Consider the following 19,417-nt stretch of genomic DNA (forward strand, 5'->3'; position numbering starts at 1 on the left):
ATCTGACGCAGATATTGTTTTTAGGGTCAAGTTTAAGGACTTATTTTAGCACATCAGACTCAGTGAGGCAGGGAGAAGCGGGGCATTGGGAAATAGAGGGAGGAGCATCATTAGAATAGAGGGAGGAGCATCATTAGAATAGAGGGAGGAGCATCATTAGAAAGGGGTTAGGAGATGAGGAAGTGTTGGACGGGCAAGGAGGCGTGGCTGAGTCAAATATGAATCCTGACTTATTGAAGTGGGTGATTAAAGTGGGTGATTAAAGAGCTCAGCCAATGCACTCCTTGTCAGTAACAACCACATCATCAACATTAATTAAGGGACATGGGCGGAGGGTTAATTCTCCATGCCATTCACTGTTTTTCCTGAACCTCTCAAAACGGACTTAATGGACATAATGCCATGGACATAATGTTACTTTTTACACTTTGTAGTCAATTTTGACACATTCAAACTCTAGAACTAGAACGATCCCAGAAACACCTACTCTTTATACCACAGCATCAAATTAAAAGTTCTCCAATTACGGTCTAACCATTGTTTTTTTGTAACGGTGTGGAGGTCTGGACGGGATATAGCTCCTCCAGTTGTCACAGCTGACAGCCTCTGAACTAAAGCTTTAGGTTTCAGGAAGCTGTTCTGTTCTGGTCGTCTGGAGCTAAACAGCTTTACTGTCAGGGGTCAGGTGAGCCACTGAACACTCCTTTAGGTGGTGGTAAAAGGTTTCTGTTTTGTGGGATTCGACTTCTATTCCCCCCTTGAATGTTGGCAAACAGTTACATTTCATCAGCATACTTCCTTGAGTGCACTTTGCTCAGAGATTCCTACGCAGGCTCGGTTTTCTAAGGCTGAATTTGAAACGCTGACAACTCGACAGGGTGGTACGACAACACACAGGTGTTTAATGAGGAAAGTGTTTTTTTTATTTTTAAAAGGTGTGAATAACAATGTGTTCTCACCGTTGGCGGCCAGTCACGTCCTCCCTTTCCTGTACAGGACGTCCTGTTTAAGGAACACATTGGCAGGAGGCAACGTGTCTTAAGGCCAAATGAATGAACCATGCAACAAAACAAAAGAGGCTAACGCTAAATGCAAGAGTGGCCGTCCCTAAAGTACATCTTTATTGTTCTGTAACGATTTACATGACATGTGTTTATGTTGTTCATAAAGCACATCTAATCATGACATATAGTTATAAAAAGCATAATAATAGTAATAAACATTTATTTTTTTATGTTTTTGGAGCATTTTGTTAATGTTTTTTTTCTGCACAACGAGGATGAGGAAATGAATCACTGGTTGCTATGGTTGCGGTAAGTTTTCTAAAAAATAAAAATAAAATAAACGTGAAATTGCAACAACAACTAAAAGTGTCTGGACCCAAAAATATAAAATGTAATTTAAAAACAAAAATAGAGATTTGGTTGTAAGAAAGCAAACTTCTCCGTTAAGTAACTTTCTCCCCTCTGTCGTCAAGCTAAACCGAGCCACGGTGATCCGAGCCACATTCGAGTCATATTTGTGACCTGTTTCAGGAAACTAGGTGTATGGGGCAAGTCTTGACTTCACAGGAGAGCCAATTAAACGTTGAAAAAAATATATGTTTTTATCAAAATGCGATTTTGGCCAGAAATGCCTTCTGGAACATGTGAGCTTTAATGTGCCTTAATAATAAACTTCTGTAAATATGAATAAAATGGTTAAATTATTTGGTTTAGCCACAGAAAAAGTCAGCAACCTTCCCACTAGCCATGATTGGCTGAGACAATGAGTGGGCTGGACATGCCGAGTTCGGAGTTCGGAGTTCGGATTGGTCTGCCATATAGAAGGCTTCTGTCTACTTGAGTTGGTCAGCCTGTGTTGGTAATCCTGTTGAAGGCGGCTTTAAAAAAAAAGTATTGTGTAGTGGAGCGGGTTACATCTGGATTACATCTTCAAACTAAGGGCAACCTTGGTATGGCATCCATGACAGGGAGACGCGGCCATCATGCATGATGATGTATGCGGGTAATTTTGACAGAAAGTGGTTACATATTAAGCTAAAGTGTACTGTTAGCTAGCTAGCTAACGTTAGCTGGCTGGCTCCCTAGCTAACGTTATATGTATGACGTTATTATTCGTATCCCAGAACCTTTTACTTTGCTAGTTAGAGCCTAATGTTAGCTAGCTAACATTGAACCTGGTTGGTTAGCTCCCAGCAGATTCATGCAGGGTAGTAACGACATGATTTGGCACTATGTTCATTGTTGTTTAACTAGCTAGCTACATGTCTTAAGCTAAAGTGTACAACACCCGTTGAATATGGCCGGTGACAGTAAACATCGGCAAAAAAGCGTAATGTAATTGTTGCCAGCAGTGCTGGTTAGGCAGTTTTCATGTTATCCAGAGGTAAACAAATCATCAGCCAGAGCGTCAAGGGTGAAGCTCTGAACGCTCTGAGAGAGAAACGAGATGGGTGGGGCTAAAGCTTAAGAGGGTGTGAACGATGCTGATTGGGTGTAGACAAAGAAGAGCTTTCCAGTCGTAGTACCAAAACATTCTAAGGCCATTTTTTTTTAAAAGTGAGTTTACAAGTTGATCAACTTTCAAAGCAGAATTACTTACCCATTGTTCCTCAAAAAATGCATTGTATGATATACCATTTTGTAGCTCTAGGTGTCTACTTTTATCCACTTTCAAAAAAAAAAACTCAATTTCAAATGTTTTTTCATAAGACCATATCCAGGTCACATTTTTGTTCAGTGTACATACATTAATCAAAGGGCAGTACAGATTCACAGAATACAGCCAATGTCAAAGCTAAACAAATCATTTTCTACCTTCAGCCGTGCTTCTACTAAAACTACAGATCTAACTGGGTGATCAATAAATCATGGTATGTATGTACGTTGCTAGGTCTTAGCAGGTGAATGGTTCATTTTCTAATGATTATGCTAGCTATCTATCTATGGCTCCATACAGAATCATGCTAGCTAGCTATCTATCTATGGCTCCATACAGAATCATGCTAGCTAGCTATCTATCTATGGCTCCATACAGAATCAATCTGGTTAGCTATCTATCTATGGCTCCATACAGAATCAAGCTAGCTAGCTATCTATCTATGGCTCCATACAGAATCAAGCTAGTTAGCTATCTATCTATGGCTCCATACAGAATCATGCTAGCTATCTATCTATCTATGGCTCCATACAGAATCAAACTAGCTAGCTATCTATCTATGGCTCCATACAGAATCATACTAGCTAGCTATCTATCTATGGCTCCATACAGAATCAAGCTAGCTAGCTATCTATCTATGGCTCCATACATAATCAATCTATGGCTCCATACAGAATCAAGCTAGCTAGCTATCGATCTATGGCTCGATACAGAATCAAGCCAGCTAGCTATGTATCTATGGCTCCATACAGAATCATGCTAGCTAGCTATCTATCTATGGCTCCATACAGAATCAAGCTAGCTAGCTATCGATCTATGGCTCCATACAGAATCAAGCTAGCTATCTATCTATCTATGGCTCCATACAGAATCAAGCTAGCTAGCTATCTATCTATGGCTCCATACATAATCAAGCTAGCTAGCTATCTATCTATGGCTCCATACAGAATCAAGCCAGCTAGCTAGCTATCTTAAAATAGCTTGCAAAATAACTTTATCTAATCTATTGCGGTACTACAAATGATGTTCGCAACACATCCAATTTGTGTTTACAACTACAAATCTATTTTGCACGCTCAAATCATTGTTAATGATTCACCTTCATAGATGACACGTCATCCTTTACTCCCCAGCCATAGTGTAACAACTATCGTACTGCAGTGATCGTTATCTTAACCCTAAGGACACACTGCCATATTTGGTCTGTCTGTCTGTCTCTGTGTGTGTGTATGTCTGTGTGTGTATGTCTGTGTGTGTATGTGCGTGTGTGAGTAGAGGGCCTTTGCTACAGACAACCCGCAGACAGACAGACAGACAGACAGACAGACAGACAGACAGACAGACAGACAGGCAGGCAGGCAGGCAGGCAGGCAGACAGGGCTGGTGGGGAGGTTAGAGCTGGGAGGGCAGGGCCAGGGCTGGTGGGGAGGTTAGAGCTGGGAGGGCCGGGCCAGGGCTGGTGGGGAGGTTAGAGCTGGGAGGGCCGGGCCAGGGCTGGTGGGGAGGTTAGAGCTGGGAGGGCCGGGCCAGGGCTGGTGGGGAGGTTAGAGCTGGGAGGGCTTGGAGTCTGGAGACTGATTTATTCACAGTGGGTCCGCTCGGCTTTCCACCCAGGCCCCGGGCCAGCCTGTCAGCCAGGCTGAGGAGATCAGAGGAGAGGAGACTTCATTTGTTGTTAAACTAACGTTCTACTTGGACAGACTTGTCAACTCAGAGGACACAGACATAGACATAGACACAGACATAGACACAGACATAGACACAGACATAGACACAGACATAAACACAGACACAGACATAGACACAGACATAAACACAGACACAGACATAGACACAGACATAGACACAGACATAGACATGGACACAGACACAGACATAGACACAGACATAGACACAGACATAGACATGGACACAGACACAGACATAGACATGGACACAGACATAGACACAGACACAGACACAGACATAAACACAGACACAGACATAGACACAGACATAAACACAGACACAGACACAGACATAGACATAGACATGGACACAGACATAGACACAGACATAGACACAGACATAGACACAGACACAGACATAGACACAGACATAGACATAGACACAGACATAGACACAGACACAGACACAGACACAGACACAGACACAGACACAGACACAGACACAGACACAGACACAGACACAGACACAGACACAGACACAGACACAGACACAGACACAGACACAGACACAGACACAGACACAGACACAGACACAGACACAGACACAGACACAGACACAGACATAGACATAGACATAGACACAGACATAGACATAGACACAGACATAGACACAGACATAGACACAGACATAGACATAGACACAGACATAGACATAAACACAGACATGGACACATACTACCACTGACTTGGCTGGGTAGCAGGCAGACAGGCAGATAGACAGGCTGGCAGATCGACAGAGACAGGCAGACAGAGGTAGAGAGCGTGGCAGACGGAGGCAGAGAAGGTGGCAGACGGAGGCAGAGAAGGTGGCAGACGGAGGCAGAGAAGGTGGCAGACGGAGGCAGAGAGGAAGGCAGACAGAGGCAGGCAGACAGAGGCAGGCAGACAGAGGAAGGCAGACACAGTAGGTAAACAGAGGCAGAGAGGGTGGCAGACAGAGGCAGAGAGGGAGGCAGACGGAGGCAGAGAGGAAGGCAGACACAGCAGGTAGACAGACAGGCAGATCGACAGAGACAGGCAGACGGAGGCAGAGAGGAAGGCAGACACAGCAGGTAGACAGGCAGACACAGCAGGTAGACAGGCAGACACAGCAGGTAGACAGGCAGACAGAGGCAGAGAGGGAGGCAGACGGAGGCAGAGAGGAAGGCAGACGGAGGCAGAGAGGAAGGCAGACGGAGGCAGGTTCAAAACATCCACATCAACTAATAATGCAAGTTCTCGTGTCTTCAGAAGGCCTCCCCCCCCCCTCCCTCCTCCTCCTCACCCCCAAACACACACACGCCCACACACACAAACACATACATATGATACTGATAATCAAATGTTACCAACAGCCAAGCCCACGCCAAGAATCCGCATTACTAGTTTTCCCAGAGATCAGACTGACATATCTCCTTGGGGAAGCCTGTGTTGTGGCTTTGCGGCTGCTAAGCTTATGTTTTTTTAGGCAGGACATAAGCTGTTTGAGTTGACTTTGGTTTAATGCCCCCCCATTCTGTCTTCCAGATAAAGAAATACTTCGAGCTGGAGCCTTTAGCCAAGGGGAAGCGTTGGATCCTGGAGGGCAGTACGACAAACAACATGGTGGCCGTGAAGGAGAACTTTACCCAGCTAATCAGACTACTGGAGGACACGGACACAGGGCTACCCGCAAGGATATGATGCTAATGCTACATTAGAAAGAGGGCTACCTGCAAGGATATGATGCTAATGCTACATTAGAAACAGGGCTACCTGCAAGGATATGATGCTAATGCTACATTAGACACAGGGCTACCCACAAGGATATGATGCTAATGCTACATTAGACACAGGGCTACCCGCAAGGATATGATGCTAATGCTACATTAGAAAGAGGGCTACCTGCAAGGATATGATGCTAATGCTACATTAGAAACAGGGCTACCTGCAAGGATATGATGCTAATGCTACATTAGACACAGGGCTACCCACAAGGATATGATGCTAATGCTACATTAGAAACAGGGCTACCCGCAAGGATATGATGCTAATCCTACATTAGACACAGGGCTACCCGCAAGGATATGATGCTAATGCTACATTAGAAATAGGGCTACCCACAAGGATATGATGCTAATGCTACATTAGAAACAGGGCTACCTGCAAGGATATGATGCTAATGCTACATTAGAAACAGGGCTACCCACAAGGATATGATGCTAATGCTACATTAGAAACAGGGCTACCTGCAAGGATATGATGCTAATGCTACATTAGAAACAGGGCTACCCACAAGGATATGATGCTAATGCTACATTAGAAACAGGGCTACCCACAAGGATATGATGCTAATGCTACATTAGAAACAGGGCTACCTGCAAGGATATGATGCTAATGCTACATTAGAAACAGGGCTACCCACAAGGATATGATGCTAATGCTACATTAGAAACAGGGCTACCCACAAGGATATGATGCTAATGCTACATTAGAAACAGGGCTACCTGCAAGGATATGATGCTAATGCTACATTATAAACAGGGCTACCCGCAAGGATATGATGCTAATGCTACATTAGAAACAGGGCTACCCGCAAGAATATGATGCTAATGCTACATTAGACACAGGGTTACCCACAAGGATATGATGCTAATGCTACATTATAAACAGGGCTACCCGCAAGGATATGATGCTAATGCTACATTAGAAACAGGGCTACCCGCAAGAATATGATGCTAATGCTACATTAGACACAGGGTTACCCACAAGGATATGATGCTAATGCTACATTAGAAACAGGGCTACCCGCAAGGATATGATGCTAATGCTACATCATTATGCTAGCAAAGGACATCATAGCTTACAATTCTAGGGAGAGAGAACGTTTTTGTAATGTTACCCGTAATGTTCCCATAATGTTTGAATGTCCAGTTTTCCGTTAGTTAAGGGAACATTCTATGTTAGCAAAGAAAAACTTCTGAGAACCTTTTTAGCATGGTGTTAAAGTTAGGAGAATATTCCCTTAATGTCAAGCAGAACTTATCTAGAACGTGGTTACAACGTTCTTAGAATATAGAACATTAATGTTCTCGACACGTTTTATAGGACGTTGCAAGAACATTCCCGTGTACAGTTTTCTGAGGGTTAGGAGAACATTCATGCAATGTTCCCATGAAACTTGTCTAGAACATTTATAATCTTAAATTCTGAGAACATGGTAATCATGTTCTGGGTAAGGTCTACTTGACATTAAGGGAATGGTCTCTTGGAAACATTCCTTGCGCATCACGGGAACATTCCTATGAAAATGTTAGTTTATGAACAAAGGATGGTATGACATCAATGCTAACGTTAGCATGTTGAGTCGAAGGATGGTATGACGTTAATGCTAACGTTAGCATGTTGAGTCGAAGGATGGTATGACGTTAATGCTAACGTTAGCATGTTGAGTCGAAGGATGGTATGATGTTAATGCTAACTTTAGCATGTTGAGTCGAAGGATGGTATGATGTTAATGCTAACGTTAGCATGTTGAGTCGAAGGATGGTATGATGTTAATGCTAACGTTAGCATGTTGAGTCGAAGCATGGTATGACATTAATGCTAATGTTAGCGCGTTGACTCAAGGGATGGTATGACGTTAATGCTAACGTTAGCATGTTGAGTCGAAGGATGGTATGACGTTAATGCTAACGTTAGCATGTTGAGTCGAAGGATGGTATGACGTTAATGCTAACGTTAGCATGTTGAGTCGAAGGATGGTATGACGTTAATGCTAACGTTAGCATGTTGAGTCGAAGGATGGTATGACGTTAATGCTAATGTTAGCGCGTTGAGTCGAAGGATGGTATGACGTTAATGCTAACGTTAGAATGTTGAGTCGAAGGATGGTATGACGTTAATGCTAATGTTAGCGCGTTGACTCAAGGGATGGTATGACGTTAATGCTAACGTTAGCATGTTGAGTCGAAGGATGGTATGACGTTAATGCTAACGTTAGCATGTTGACTCAAGGGATGGTATGACGTTAATGCTAACGTTAGCATGTTGAGTCGAAGGATGGTATGACGTTAATGCTAACGTTAGCATGTTGAGGCGAAGGATGGTATGACATTAATGTTAGCATGTGAGTGAAAGAACAACCACAGCAAGACCTGCCAGTGTTCACATTCACACATGAACATGGTGAAACGTCTTTGCGTTCACGTAGTTGATTTTGGAGTTGTGTTTTGTTCTCACAGACTCTTGTCTCGCCCAGTTTTGGAAGCGGGATTAAGTAAATGGAAGCAGCGCAGCACAGAACAGAACATTCATCTGTAAGCGTTCAACAGAACAGCTACACAACACATCCTCCTTTCCAAAACAAACTCAGTTCCATTCAACCCACCAACTGATGCAGTTGTTTTGTTCGTAGTGAAGAAAACTCCTTCAACTTTCTCAGTAATGGAAGCTGTTTGTTTACCACTATGGCATTCCTCAAGTCGTCATCATGAACACACTGCAGTGACTGCAGCTCATCTGTAAATATGTTTAACATTTGGGATAATTGCTTCACCGTATGTCTACCTGAGCAGCACATATGCCTGAAATTAGCCAGAAAAGTGCCAGTTGGCCTAGTTGTTCAGTCCTGATAACTAACAATGTTCTGGGACTCAAGGAATGAGGTCTGAAGCCTTCTGTTGTGTGTTAACATACTGTAGTTACAGAGAAGTGGGTAGTTATTAAAAACACAGCAAGACAGGTAGGCAGGCAGACAACATCCCCCTTTGAGTCTTAATGTCCCTAGGAAGGTCCCATACTAGTCTCTAGGTCTATAATAGGATATTCTTATGCAGAACAATCTGTATGGAAGAAGTACTATAGAACATGGGATGAAGGGGTTAGGGGTCGTGTGGGATGGGGTGGAATGCTAATATCAATCGCCGTCGGCAACAGCTGCGTTTGACACGGATTTGTCCTGCCTGCCAACCTAATGCCTTCCAACTGTCTGTCTGTGAAGACCCCCCTGTCTAACACCCTAGGACCCCCCAACACATCTCGAACCCCCCAACACACCCCCACACCATCACCACATCCCAGACCCCCCAACAAACCCCCACCACATCCTGGACCCCCAAAACACCCCCACCACATCCCGGACCCCCAACAAACCCCCACCACATCCTGGACCGCCAAAACACCCTCACCACATCCCGGACCCTCCAACACTCCCCCACCACATCCTGGACCGCCAAAACACCCTCACCACATCCCGGACCCTCCAACACTCCCCCACCACATCCTGGACCCCCAACAAACCCCCACCACATTCTGGACCCCCAAAACACCCCCACCACATCCCGGACCCCCCAACAAACCCCCACCACATCCCGGACCCCCAACAAACCTCCACCACATCCTGGACCCCCAAAACACCCCCACCACATCCCGGACCCCCAAAACACCCCCACCACATCCTGGACCCCAACACACCCCCACCACATACTGGACCCCAACACACCCCCACCACATCCTGGACCCCAACACACCCCCACCACATCCTGGACCCCCACCACACCCCGGAACCCCCTGACCCCAACACACCCCCACCACATCCTGGACCCCAACACACCCCCACCACGTCCTGGACCCCAACACACCCCCACCACATCCTGGACCCCAACACACCCCCACCACATCCTGGACCCCCACCACACCCCGGAACCCCCTGACCCCAACACACCCCCGGACTCCCAACACATTCTGTAAATGTCACGTTTTATACACATTTGACAGAGATTCCTAGGGATGTTTCTCTGAAATGGCTGTAATATTATAAACACTGTGGTATAAAGTACTTAAGTAAAAAAAATATATATATATATACTTTAAAGTACTTCTTAAGTAGTTTTTTTTTGTTGGTATCTTTACTTTACTCTTTATATTTTGGAAAACTTTTACTTCACTACATTCCTAAAGAAAAGTATGTACTTTTCAACTCTAGACATTTTCCTTGACACCCACAAGTAGTAGTTCCATTTGGAATGCTGAGCTGGACTGGAAGGACTGGTCCTATTCATATCAAATGGTCCTCCCTACTGATGATCTGGCGAAGTCACTAAACACAAATGCTTCATCTGTAAAGTATGTCAGAGTGTGCCCCTGGCTATCTGAAAATCGTGCCATCTGCTTTGCTCATTAATTATATATCTACATAGATATTTGACCTTTTATTTTACTAGGCAAGTCAGTTTAAGAACAAATTATTATTTACAATGACAGCCTAGGAACAGTGGGGTTAACTGCCTTTGTTCAGGGGCAGAACGACAGAATTTTACCTTGTCAGCTCGGGGATTCGATCTAGCAACCTTTCGGTTACAAGTCCAACGCTCTAACCACGAGGCTACGTGCCAGCCCATTCCTTATTATAAGGAATTTGAAATTATTTACTATTTTACTTTTGATACTTAAGTATATTTTAGCAATTACATTTACATTCGATACTTAAGTATATTTAAAACAAAAAACTTTTAGACTTTTACTCTAGTATTTTACTGGATGACTTTAACTTTTACTTGAGTCATTTTATTTTAAGGTATCTTTACTTTTACTCAAGTATCACAACTGGATACTTGTTCCACCACTGCAACACCAGACTCCCCATTTGCACCCTACCCACCCCATCCCAGAACCCGAGTCCACTGCCAGCCCCACTCCCTATTCCAGTACTTTCTAGCTGTGGTATTTACAAGATCCCCCCCCCCCCCACCCCCACCCCCTCTTCCCAGATGCAAATTTGGAAGTGGGCCCAGCAGAGATCATTGTGGTCTTCAAGCAGAAGCAGGAGGTCAGTTAGACAATTCTGGGATGAAAGTATTTTTGTGTCCCACAGATTACGTTACTTGGAAACAATCATCCGTGTGTTTTTGTAGGCTAAGCATTAGCCAATCTATTGTATTAAAAGCACCTCTTTGTCGCATCATTCACTACTACATTGTGTGGAAATAATATTCAGTCATATTTGTCTCTGTCTGCAAATCGTTGCGCTCCTATTGAGGTAGGGTACATTATTCAAAACAATAGCTCAAGGGGAGGTGAAAGTACCTGTTTTTTTGGCTTTGTGCTGTTCACTGACAGATTTGCTGCAAGTTCCCGACTGTAGGTTATGCTGTAGGTTAATGGGCTACATCCACAGATCAAAGCGAATCAAAGCGAATCTCATTTTAGTTCTGTGAGAGATATTGGTTCTCACACCGCCACGCGTCGGTTCTGTTGGTTCTCACACGGCCACTCGTTGGTTCCCACACGGCCACTCGTTGGGTCTCACACGGCCACTCGTTGGGTCTCACTCGGCCACTCGTTGGTTCTCACACGGCCACTCGTTGGTTCTCACACGGCCACTCGTTGGGTCTCACACGGCCACTCGTTGGGTCTCACTCGGCCACTCGTTGGGTCTCACTCGGCCACTCGTTGGGTCTCACACGGCCACTCGTTGGGCCTCACACGGCCACTCGTTGGGTCTCACACGGCCACTCGTTGGGTCTCACTCGGCCACTCGTTGGGTCTCACTCGGCCACTCGTTGGGTCTCACACGGCCACTCGTTGGGTCTCACACAGCCAGGCCAGGCGTTGGTCTCACACAGCCAGGCCAGGCGTTGGTCTCAAACATAGGTTACAATGTTGCACAAACCATAAGTCCGGGTCAGCTCAACTTTTTCACGTTAATTTTTTTTGGGGGTGGGGGCAGAAGAACTAAAGAAGAGCCAACTCAAATGAACTTTGATTTATTTTCTTAAAATGCTTACACTGCAAAAGGTTTGATTGATGTTTCATGACAGGAGTGGTACCAGATCTGGACAAATAGGTTCCGGGAAAGAAACAGTCGAAAACAGAGAGGTGACTCCTCCTCCTCCACCTACTCTCTGTGTGGGGTGACTCCTCCTCCTCCACCTACTCTCTGTGTGGGGGCAGCCTCCCCATAGACCCCTCTCCTCCACCTACTCTCTGTGTGGGGGCAGCCTCCCCATAGACTCCTCCTCCTCCACCTACTCTCTGTGTGGGGGCAGCCTCCCCATAGACTCCTCCTCCTCCACCTACTCTCTGTGTGGGGGCAGCCTCCCCATAGACCCTGATAGGGGGGCAGCCTCCCCATAGACCCTGATAGGGGGGCAGCCTCCCCATAGACCCTGATGGGGGGCAGCCTCCCCATAGACCCTGATGGGGGGCAGCCTCCCCATAGACCCTGATGGGGGGCAGCCTCCCCATAGACCCTGATGGGGGGCAGCCTCCCCATAGACCCTGATGGGGGGCAGCCTCCCCATAGACCCCTGTCCTCCACCTACTCTCTGTGTGGGGGCAGCCTCCCCATAGACCCTGAGTTGGGGCAGCCTCCCCATAGACCCCTCACCTCGACCCTGATGGGGGGGCAGCCTCCGCATAGACCACTCTCCTCGACCCTGATGGGGGGCAGCCTCCCCATAGACCCCTCACCTCGACCCTGATGGGGGGCAGCCTCCCATAGACCCCTCTCCTCGACCCTGATGGGGGGCAGCCTCCCCATAGACCCCTCACCTCGACCCTGATGGGGGCAGCCTCCCCATAGACCCTGATGGGGGCAGCCTCCCCATAGACCCCTCTCCTCGACCCTGATGGGGGGCAGCCTCCCCATAGACCCCTCACCTCGACCCTGATGGGGGGGCAGCCTCCCCATAGACCACTCTCCTCGACCCTGATGTTCCCGGAGGACATGCTCTCGGCGGGATTAAAGATAAACAGTGACTCGACTTCCCCGAGGGGATACCATAAACACCATAAGCCCTGCCCTGCGGTGACGCACCACAAACACATCGGCAGGCCACCATATGACACCTCTCAGTTTCGACTGTTCTCTTGTTGTCCCTGAGAAGGGGTGAAACCAGGAAACCAAGAGGAGAATTGGGGATAATGGGGAGGAGTTTCCTCTCTATGCATGTCAACACCCACCACCACCTTCCAACACAAACACACACACCCTTTTGTAAAACAAACACACACACACACACACACACACACCTTTTGGAAAACAAACACAACATAAAAAGACCAGATAATTAGAGCTCAATTTCAGCCAAATGATTGGCCAAGCATTTCTCCACATGGCTAAGCTAAATAACACATTTAGATTGATGCCTTTGATGCTCCATGTCAGGATAATGCCAGATGGGTTCGTCCATTTTTTGCCCAGATGGGTTGGTCAATTTACTTGGAATTTCTGTGCAAAATGATCATTATCTGACTAATAATGGATTCCGAAAGGAATAAAATGGGCTGTTGTGGGACTCTCAGGAAAAAAATGGGTTGGTGTATTAGAAATGCCAGATTCTGGTCCCAGTCCACCCCTGCTCCTAATATGGTATCTATCCATCCATAGCTCCACCCCTGCTCCTAATATTGTATCTATCCATCCCTAGCTCCACCCCTGCTCCTAATATGGTATCTATCCATCCCTAGCTCCACCCCTGCTCCTAATATTGTATCTATCCATCCCTAGCTCCACCCCTGTTCTTAATATTGTATCTATCCATCCCTAGGTCCATCCCTAGCCCCACCCCTGCTCCTAATGTGGTATCTATCCATCCCTAGCTCCACCCCTGCTCCTAATATGGTATCTATCCATCCCTAGCTCCACCCCTGCTCCTAATATTGTATCTATCCATCCCTAGCTCCACCCCTGCTCCTAATATGGTATCTATCCATCCCTAGCTCCACCCCTGCTCCTAATATTGTATCTATCCATCCCTAGCTCCACCCCTGTTCTTAATATTGTATCTATCCATCCCTAGGTCCATCCCTAGCCCCACCCCTGCTCCTAATGTGGTATCTATCCATCCCTAGCTCCACCCCTGCTCCTAATATGGTATCTATCCATCCCTAGCTCCACCCCTGCTCCTAATATTGTATCTATCCATCCCTAGCTCCACCCCTGCTCCTAATATGGTATCTATCCATCCCTAGCTCCACCCCTGCTCCTAATATTGTATCTATCCATCCCTAGCTCCACCCCTGCTCCTAATATTGTATCTATCCATCCCTAGATCCATCCCTAGCCCTACCGCTGTTCTTAATATTGTATCTATCCATCCCTAGCTCCACCCCAAGCCCCACCCCTGTTCTTAATATTGTATCTATCCATCCCTAGCTCCACCCCTAGACCCACCCCTGTTCTTAATATTGTATCTATCCATCCCTAGGTCCATCTCTAGCCCCACCCCTGCTCCTAATATGGTATCTATCCATCCCTAGCTCCACCCCTGCTCCTAATATTGTATCTATCCATGACTAGCTCCACCCGGGCTCCTAATATGGTATATATGCATCCTTAGCTCCACCCCTGCTCCTAATATGGTATCTATCCATCCCTAGCCCCACCCCTGCTCCTAATATGGTATCTCTCCATCCCCAGCTCCACCCCCTGTTTCGGGAAGACTCTGGGGCGAGACATATTATAGACATGTTTAGAGAATACCTAAATAGAAGATCAGTGATAGATGAGAAATGAGATCTAATGACGCATTTATTTACAGTACGGTTCCCAGCTCTGTTAACTGACACACACACACACAATAGAGAGATTCCATGAGCCTTGCATAAGTATCTTTCGAAGGGGAGTTGTGATCGAGGTGTGAAGACAGAACAGCACATTCTTGATTCTTCATCTTAATGAATTAGACCATGCCAAACGATAAGGGCTAGAATCGCTTTGATGCGATGCGCCAAATGATCTTGATTGTGTGTGTGTGTGTGTGTGTGTGTGTGTGTGTGTGTGTGTGTGTGTGTGTGTGTGTGTGTGTGTGTGTGTGTGTGTGTGTGTGTGTGTGTGTGTGTGTGTGTGTGTTTGAGTTTAAAACTGATTTACTTGATAAATTATACAAGCAGCCATAAAGCCTTTTATAACAGCTAAATAACACATAACATTTGTTAAGGTTATAGCATCTGGTATGTACTGTAGAATCTTATGTAGCATGGTCATAACATTTGTTAAGGTTATAGCATCTGGTATGTACTGTAGAATCTTATGTAGCATGGTCATAACATTTGTTAAGGTTATAGCATCTGGTATGTACTGTAGAATCTTATGTAGCATGGTCATAACATTTGTTATGGTTATAGCATCTGGTATGTACTGTAGAATCTTATGTAGCATGGTCATAACATTTGTTAAGGTTATAGCATCTGGTATGTACTGTAGAATCTTATGTAGCATGGTCATAACATTTGTTATGGTTATAGCATCTGGTATGTACTGTAGAATCTTATGTAGCATGGTCATAACATTTGTTAAGGTTATAGCATCTGGTATGTACTGTAGAATCTTATGTAGCATGGTCATAACATTTGTTAAGGTTATAGCATCTGGTGTGTACTGTAGAATCTTATGTAGCATGGTCATAACATTTGTTAAGGTTATAGCATCTGGTATGTACTGTATAATCTTATGTAGCATGGTCATAACATTTGTTAAGGTTATAGCATCTGGTATGTACTGTAGAATCTTATGTAGCATGGTCATAACATTTGTTAAGGTTATAGCATCTGGTATGTACTGTAGAATCTTATGTAGCATGGTCATAACATTTGTTAAGGTTATAGCATCTGGTATGTACTGTAGAATCTTATGTAGCATGGTCATAACATTTGTTATGGTTATAGCATCTGGTGTGTACTGTAGAATCATATGTAGCATGGTCATAACATTTGTTAAGGTTATAGCATCTGGTATGTACTGTAGAATCTTATGTAGCATGGTCATAACATTTGTTATGGTTATAGCATCTGGTATGTACTGTAGAATCGTATGTAGCATGGTCATAACATTTGTTAAGGTTATAGAATCTTATGTAGCATGGTCATAACATTTGTTAAGGTTATAGCATCTGGTATGTACTGTAGAATCGTATGTATCATGGTCATAACATTTGTTAAGGTTATAGAATCTTATGTAGCATGGTCATAACATTTGTTAAGGTTATAGCATCTGGTATGTACTGTAGAATCGTATGTATCATGGTCATAACATTTGACATACACTGTCATCCAGACTGTAATTAGCAGTCGTTACTAACAGTTGACATATGACAACAGGATGACCGTGTCTCAGAACTCTTTTTAAAACTACTTATGACAGATGTTTTACGTGTTATATAGCTGTCATAAAGGCTTTATGAATACAGTCATAAGGACACCTAGAGTAAAGTGTTACCAGAAAATCATAGATAGACATTTTTTTTTTGTGTGTGTGTGTGAATCATTTTTAGCCCTTTGACTGTATAATAAACACGATGGTTCTTTTCCCTCCTTTGTTCCTGAACTGGGAAATCACCCCTTTAAAACATCTCAACTCTTTTGAGGATGAAAAGTTTATACAAAGTCCATGTCCATCAACATGACACTGACACCTTCACCCCCCCAACCTAGATTCCTGTTGTTGTTGTCTCATGTTTTGATTGAATGCCCTCTCTGTCTGTTGGTCTATCAGATTCCAGGAGACTGTCGCTCAGGGGCTTACTGTTTTGCTCTCTCTTGCCCCCCCTGCAAGCTCTCTGTCTGTGATGTTGTTTCTCTTCGTCACCAAAACAACACCACAGTGTTGACTGACCGAGAACCTCCTCCCAAGTGGTCAACACATCAAAAACATTAAGAAGACCAGCTCTCTGTTTCAGCCAAACATCACTGACTCTTTTTGTTGTCCGAGGGACAGTGGGGGGCGAGGGAGGTATGGGGTGTGTGTGTGTGTGGGGGGGGGGGTGGGGGTGGGGGGGGGGTGTAAGGGTTTATCTCTCGAAAATCTCCTCTCCCTATCACCTTCCACTGCTCTATCCCACAACAACGACAACAGAACATGTCAATCAAAATGATGGCACCGCATTCTTTAAGAAGGTCAGTTAGGTTTGAATTCAAAATGGCCGGTGGTCACTTCTGCACCACTTTAATTTTACTCAAAATGTTTTTTGGGTAAAAAAAAAGAATAATTGTTTTGAGCCTCTAGTTTCTAGAAACCAAAAAAACAAGAAGGTTTTATTGATAATTTCCCAGCTCTTAACTCACAAATATAATTTTTTATTTTATTTCCAGGAAGTACCCTGTCACCCTTGGTTGTACACAGAGAGCTAACATGAATAATATGCATGTACTTCTCTCATGGCTCAAAGTGGAGGAGAGACTGACTTCATCACTACTTGTGAAATGTTGACAAGCTGAATATACCAAGCTGTGTTTAAACTAACTACTTGCACACAGCTCAGACACCCATTCGTACCCCACAAGACATCTCTTCACAGTCTCCAAGTCCAGAACAGACTATGGGAGGCACACAGTACTACATAGAGCCGTGACTACATGGAACTCTATTCCACATCAAGTAACTAATGCAAGCTGTAAAATCATATTTATATAACAGAAAAAAATGCATCTTTATGGAACAGTGGGGACTGTGAAGGGACACAAACATTGGCACAGACACACACACATGAGAAGACATGCACTCTACACACACATACATATGAATGTTGTATTGTAGATATGTGGTAGAAGAGTAGTGGCCTGAGGGAACACACTTAATGTATTGTAGAGTAGTGGCCTGAGGGAACACACTTAATGTATTGTAGAGTAGTGGTCTGAGGGAACACACTTAATGTATTGTAGATATGTGGTAGTAGAGTAGTGGGCTGAGGGAAGACACTTAATGTATTGTAGATATGTGGTAGTAGAGTAGTGGCCTGAGGGAACACACTTAATGTATTGTAGATATGTGGTAGTAGAGTAGTGGCCTGAGGGAACACACTTAATGTATTGTAGATATGTGGTAGTAGAGTAGTGGTCTGAGGGAACACACTTAATGTATTGTAGATATGTGGTAGTAGAGATGTGGCCTGAGGGAACACACTTAATGTATTGTAGATATGTGGTAGTAGAGTAGTGGTCTGAGGGAACACACTTAATGTATTGTAGATATGTGGTAGTAGAGTAGTGGTCTGAGGGAACACACTTAATGTATTGTAGATATGTGGTAGTAGAGTAGTGGTCTGAGGGAACACACTTAATGTATTGTAGATATGTGGTAGTAGAGTAGTGGTCTGAGGGAACACACTTAATGTATTGTAGATATGTGGTAGTAGAGTAGTGGTCTGAGGGAACACACTTAATGTATTGTAGATATGTGGTAGTAGAGTAGTGGTCTGAGGGAACACACTTAATGTATTGTAGATATGTGGTAGTAGAGTAGTGGTCTGAGGGAACACACTTAATGTATTGTAGATATGTGGTAGTAGAGTAGTGGTCTGAGGGAACACACTTAATGTATTGTAGATATGTGGTAGTAGAGTAGTGGTCTGAGGGAACACACTTAATGTATTGTAGATATGTGGTAGTAGAGATGTGGTCTGAGGGAACACACTTAATGTATTGTAGATATGTGGTAGTAGAGTAGTGGTCTGAGGGAACACACTTAATGTATTGTAGATATGTGGTAGTAGAGATGTGGCCTGAGGGAACACACTTAATGTATTGTGAAAAGTGTTATGCAATGTAATGTAATGTAATATATTAAATGTATTTTTCTTTTATTTTGTATTTAACTGCCTTAATTTTTTTGAATCCTTCATTTTAATCCTTAATTTAAAAAATCTATGTATATATATTTTTTTACCTTTAACTAGGCAAGTCCGTTAAGAACAAATTCTTATTTACAATGACGGCCTACCCCGGCCATGCCCTAACCCAGACGACGCTGGGCCAATTGTGAGCCGCCCTATGGGACTCCCAATCACGGCCGGTTGTGATACAGCCTGGAATCGAACCAGGGAGTCTGTGGTGACGCCTCTGAGATGCAGTGCCATTAGAGAACACTGCGCCACTCAGGAGTCCTCTATAAATACAATATATGTGTGAAAATATTCAGCTCGGGAGTATCTATACATCCTGTCTCTCTCTATGTAATGTGTCTCTTGATGCGATGTGTGTTTTGTCCTATATTTATATTGTTTTTTAAATATTTTTAAATCCCGGGCTCCGTTCCAGGAAAGGCCTTTGCCTTTTGGTAGACCGTCATTGAA

General features: G+C 44.4%; 1 protein-coding gene and 1 long non-coding RNA gene across 2 annotated transcripts; both read left to right on the top strand.

Moving 5' to 3' along the window:
• The first annotated feature begins 1,304 nt into the window (after positions 1–1,304).
• LOC127911910 (uncharacterized) lies at positions 1,305–10,060 on the top strand. Its single transcript, XM_052479959.1, has 3 exons — positions 1,305–1,313; positions 5,895–6,038; positions 9,371–10,060. The coding sequence occupies exons 1-3, from the start codon at positions 1,305–1,307 to the stop codon at positions 10,058–10,060; spliced, it is 843 nt and encodes a 280-aa protein (XP_052335919.1).
• Positions 10,061–15,206: 5,146 nt separating this feature from the next.
• LOC127911945 (uncharacterized) lies at positions 15,207–16,754 on the top strand. Its single transcript, XR_008079850.1, has 3 exons — positions 15,207–15,709; positions 15,830–16,009; positions 16,070–16,754. It is a non-coding gene; the product is annotated as an uncharacterized LOC127911945 (long non-coding RNA).
• Positions 16,755–19,417: the final 2,663 nt, after the last annotated feature.

The sequence above is a fragment of the Oncorhynchus keta genome, chromosome 25 (genome assembly GCF_023373465.1).
Source record: "Oncorhynchus keta strain PuntledgeMale-10-30-2019 chromosome 25, Oket_V2, whole genome shotgun sequence".
Taxonomy (NCBI): domain Eukaryota; kingdom Metazoa; phylum Chordata; class Actinopteri; order Salmoniformes; family Salmonidae; genus Oncorhynchus; species Oncorhynchus keta.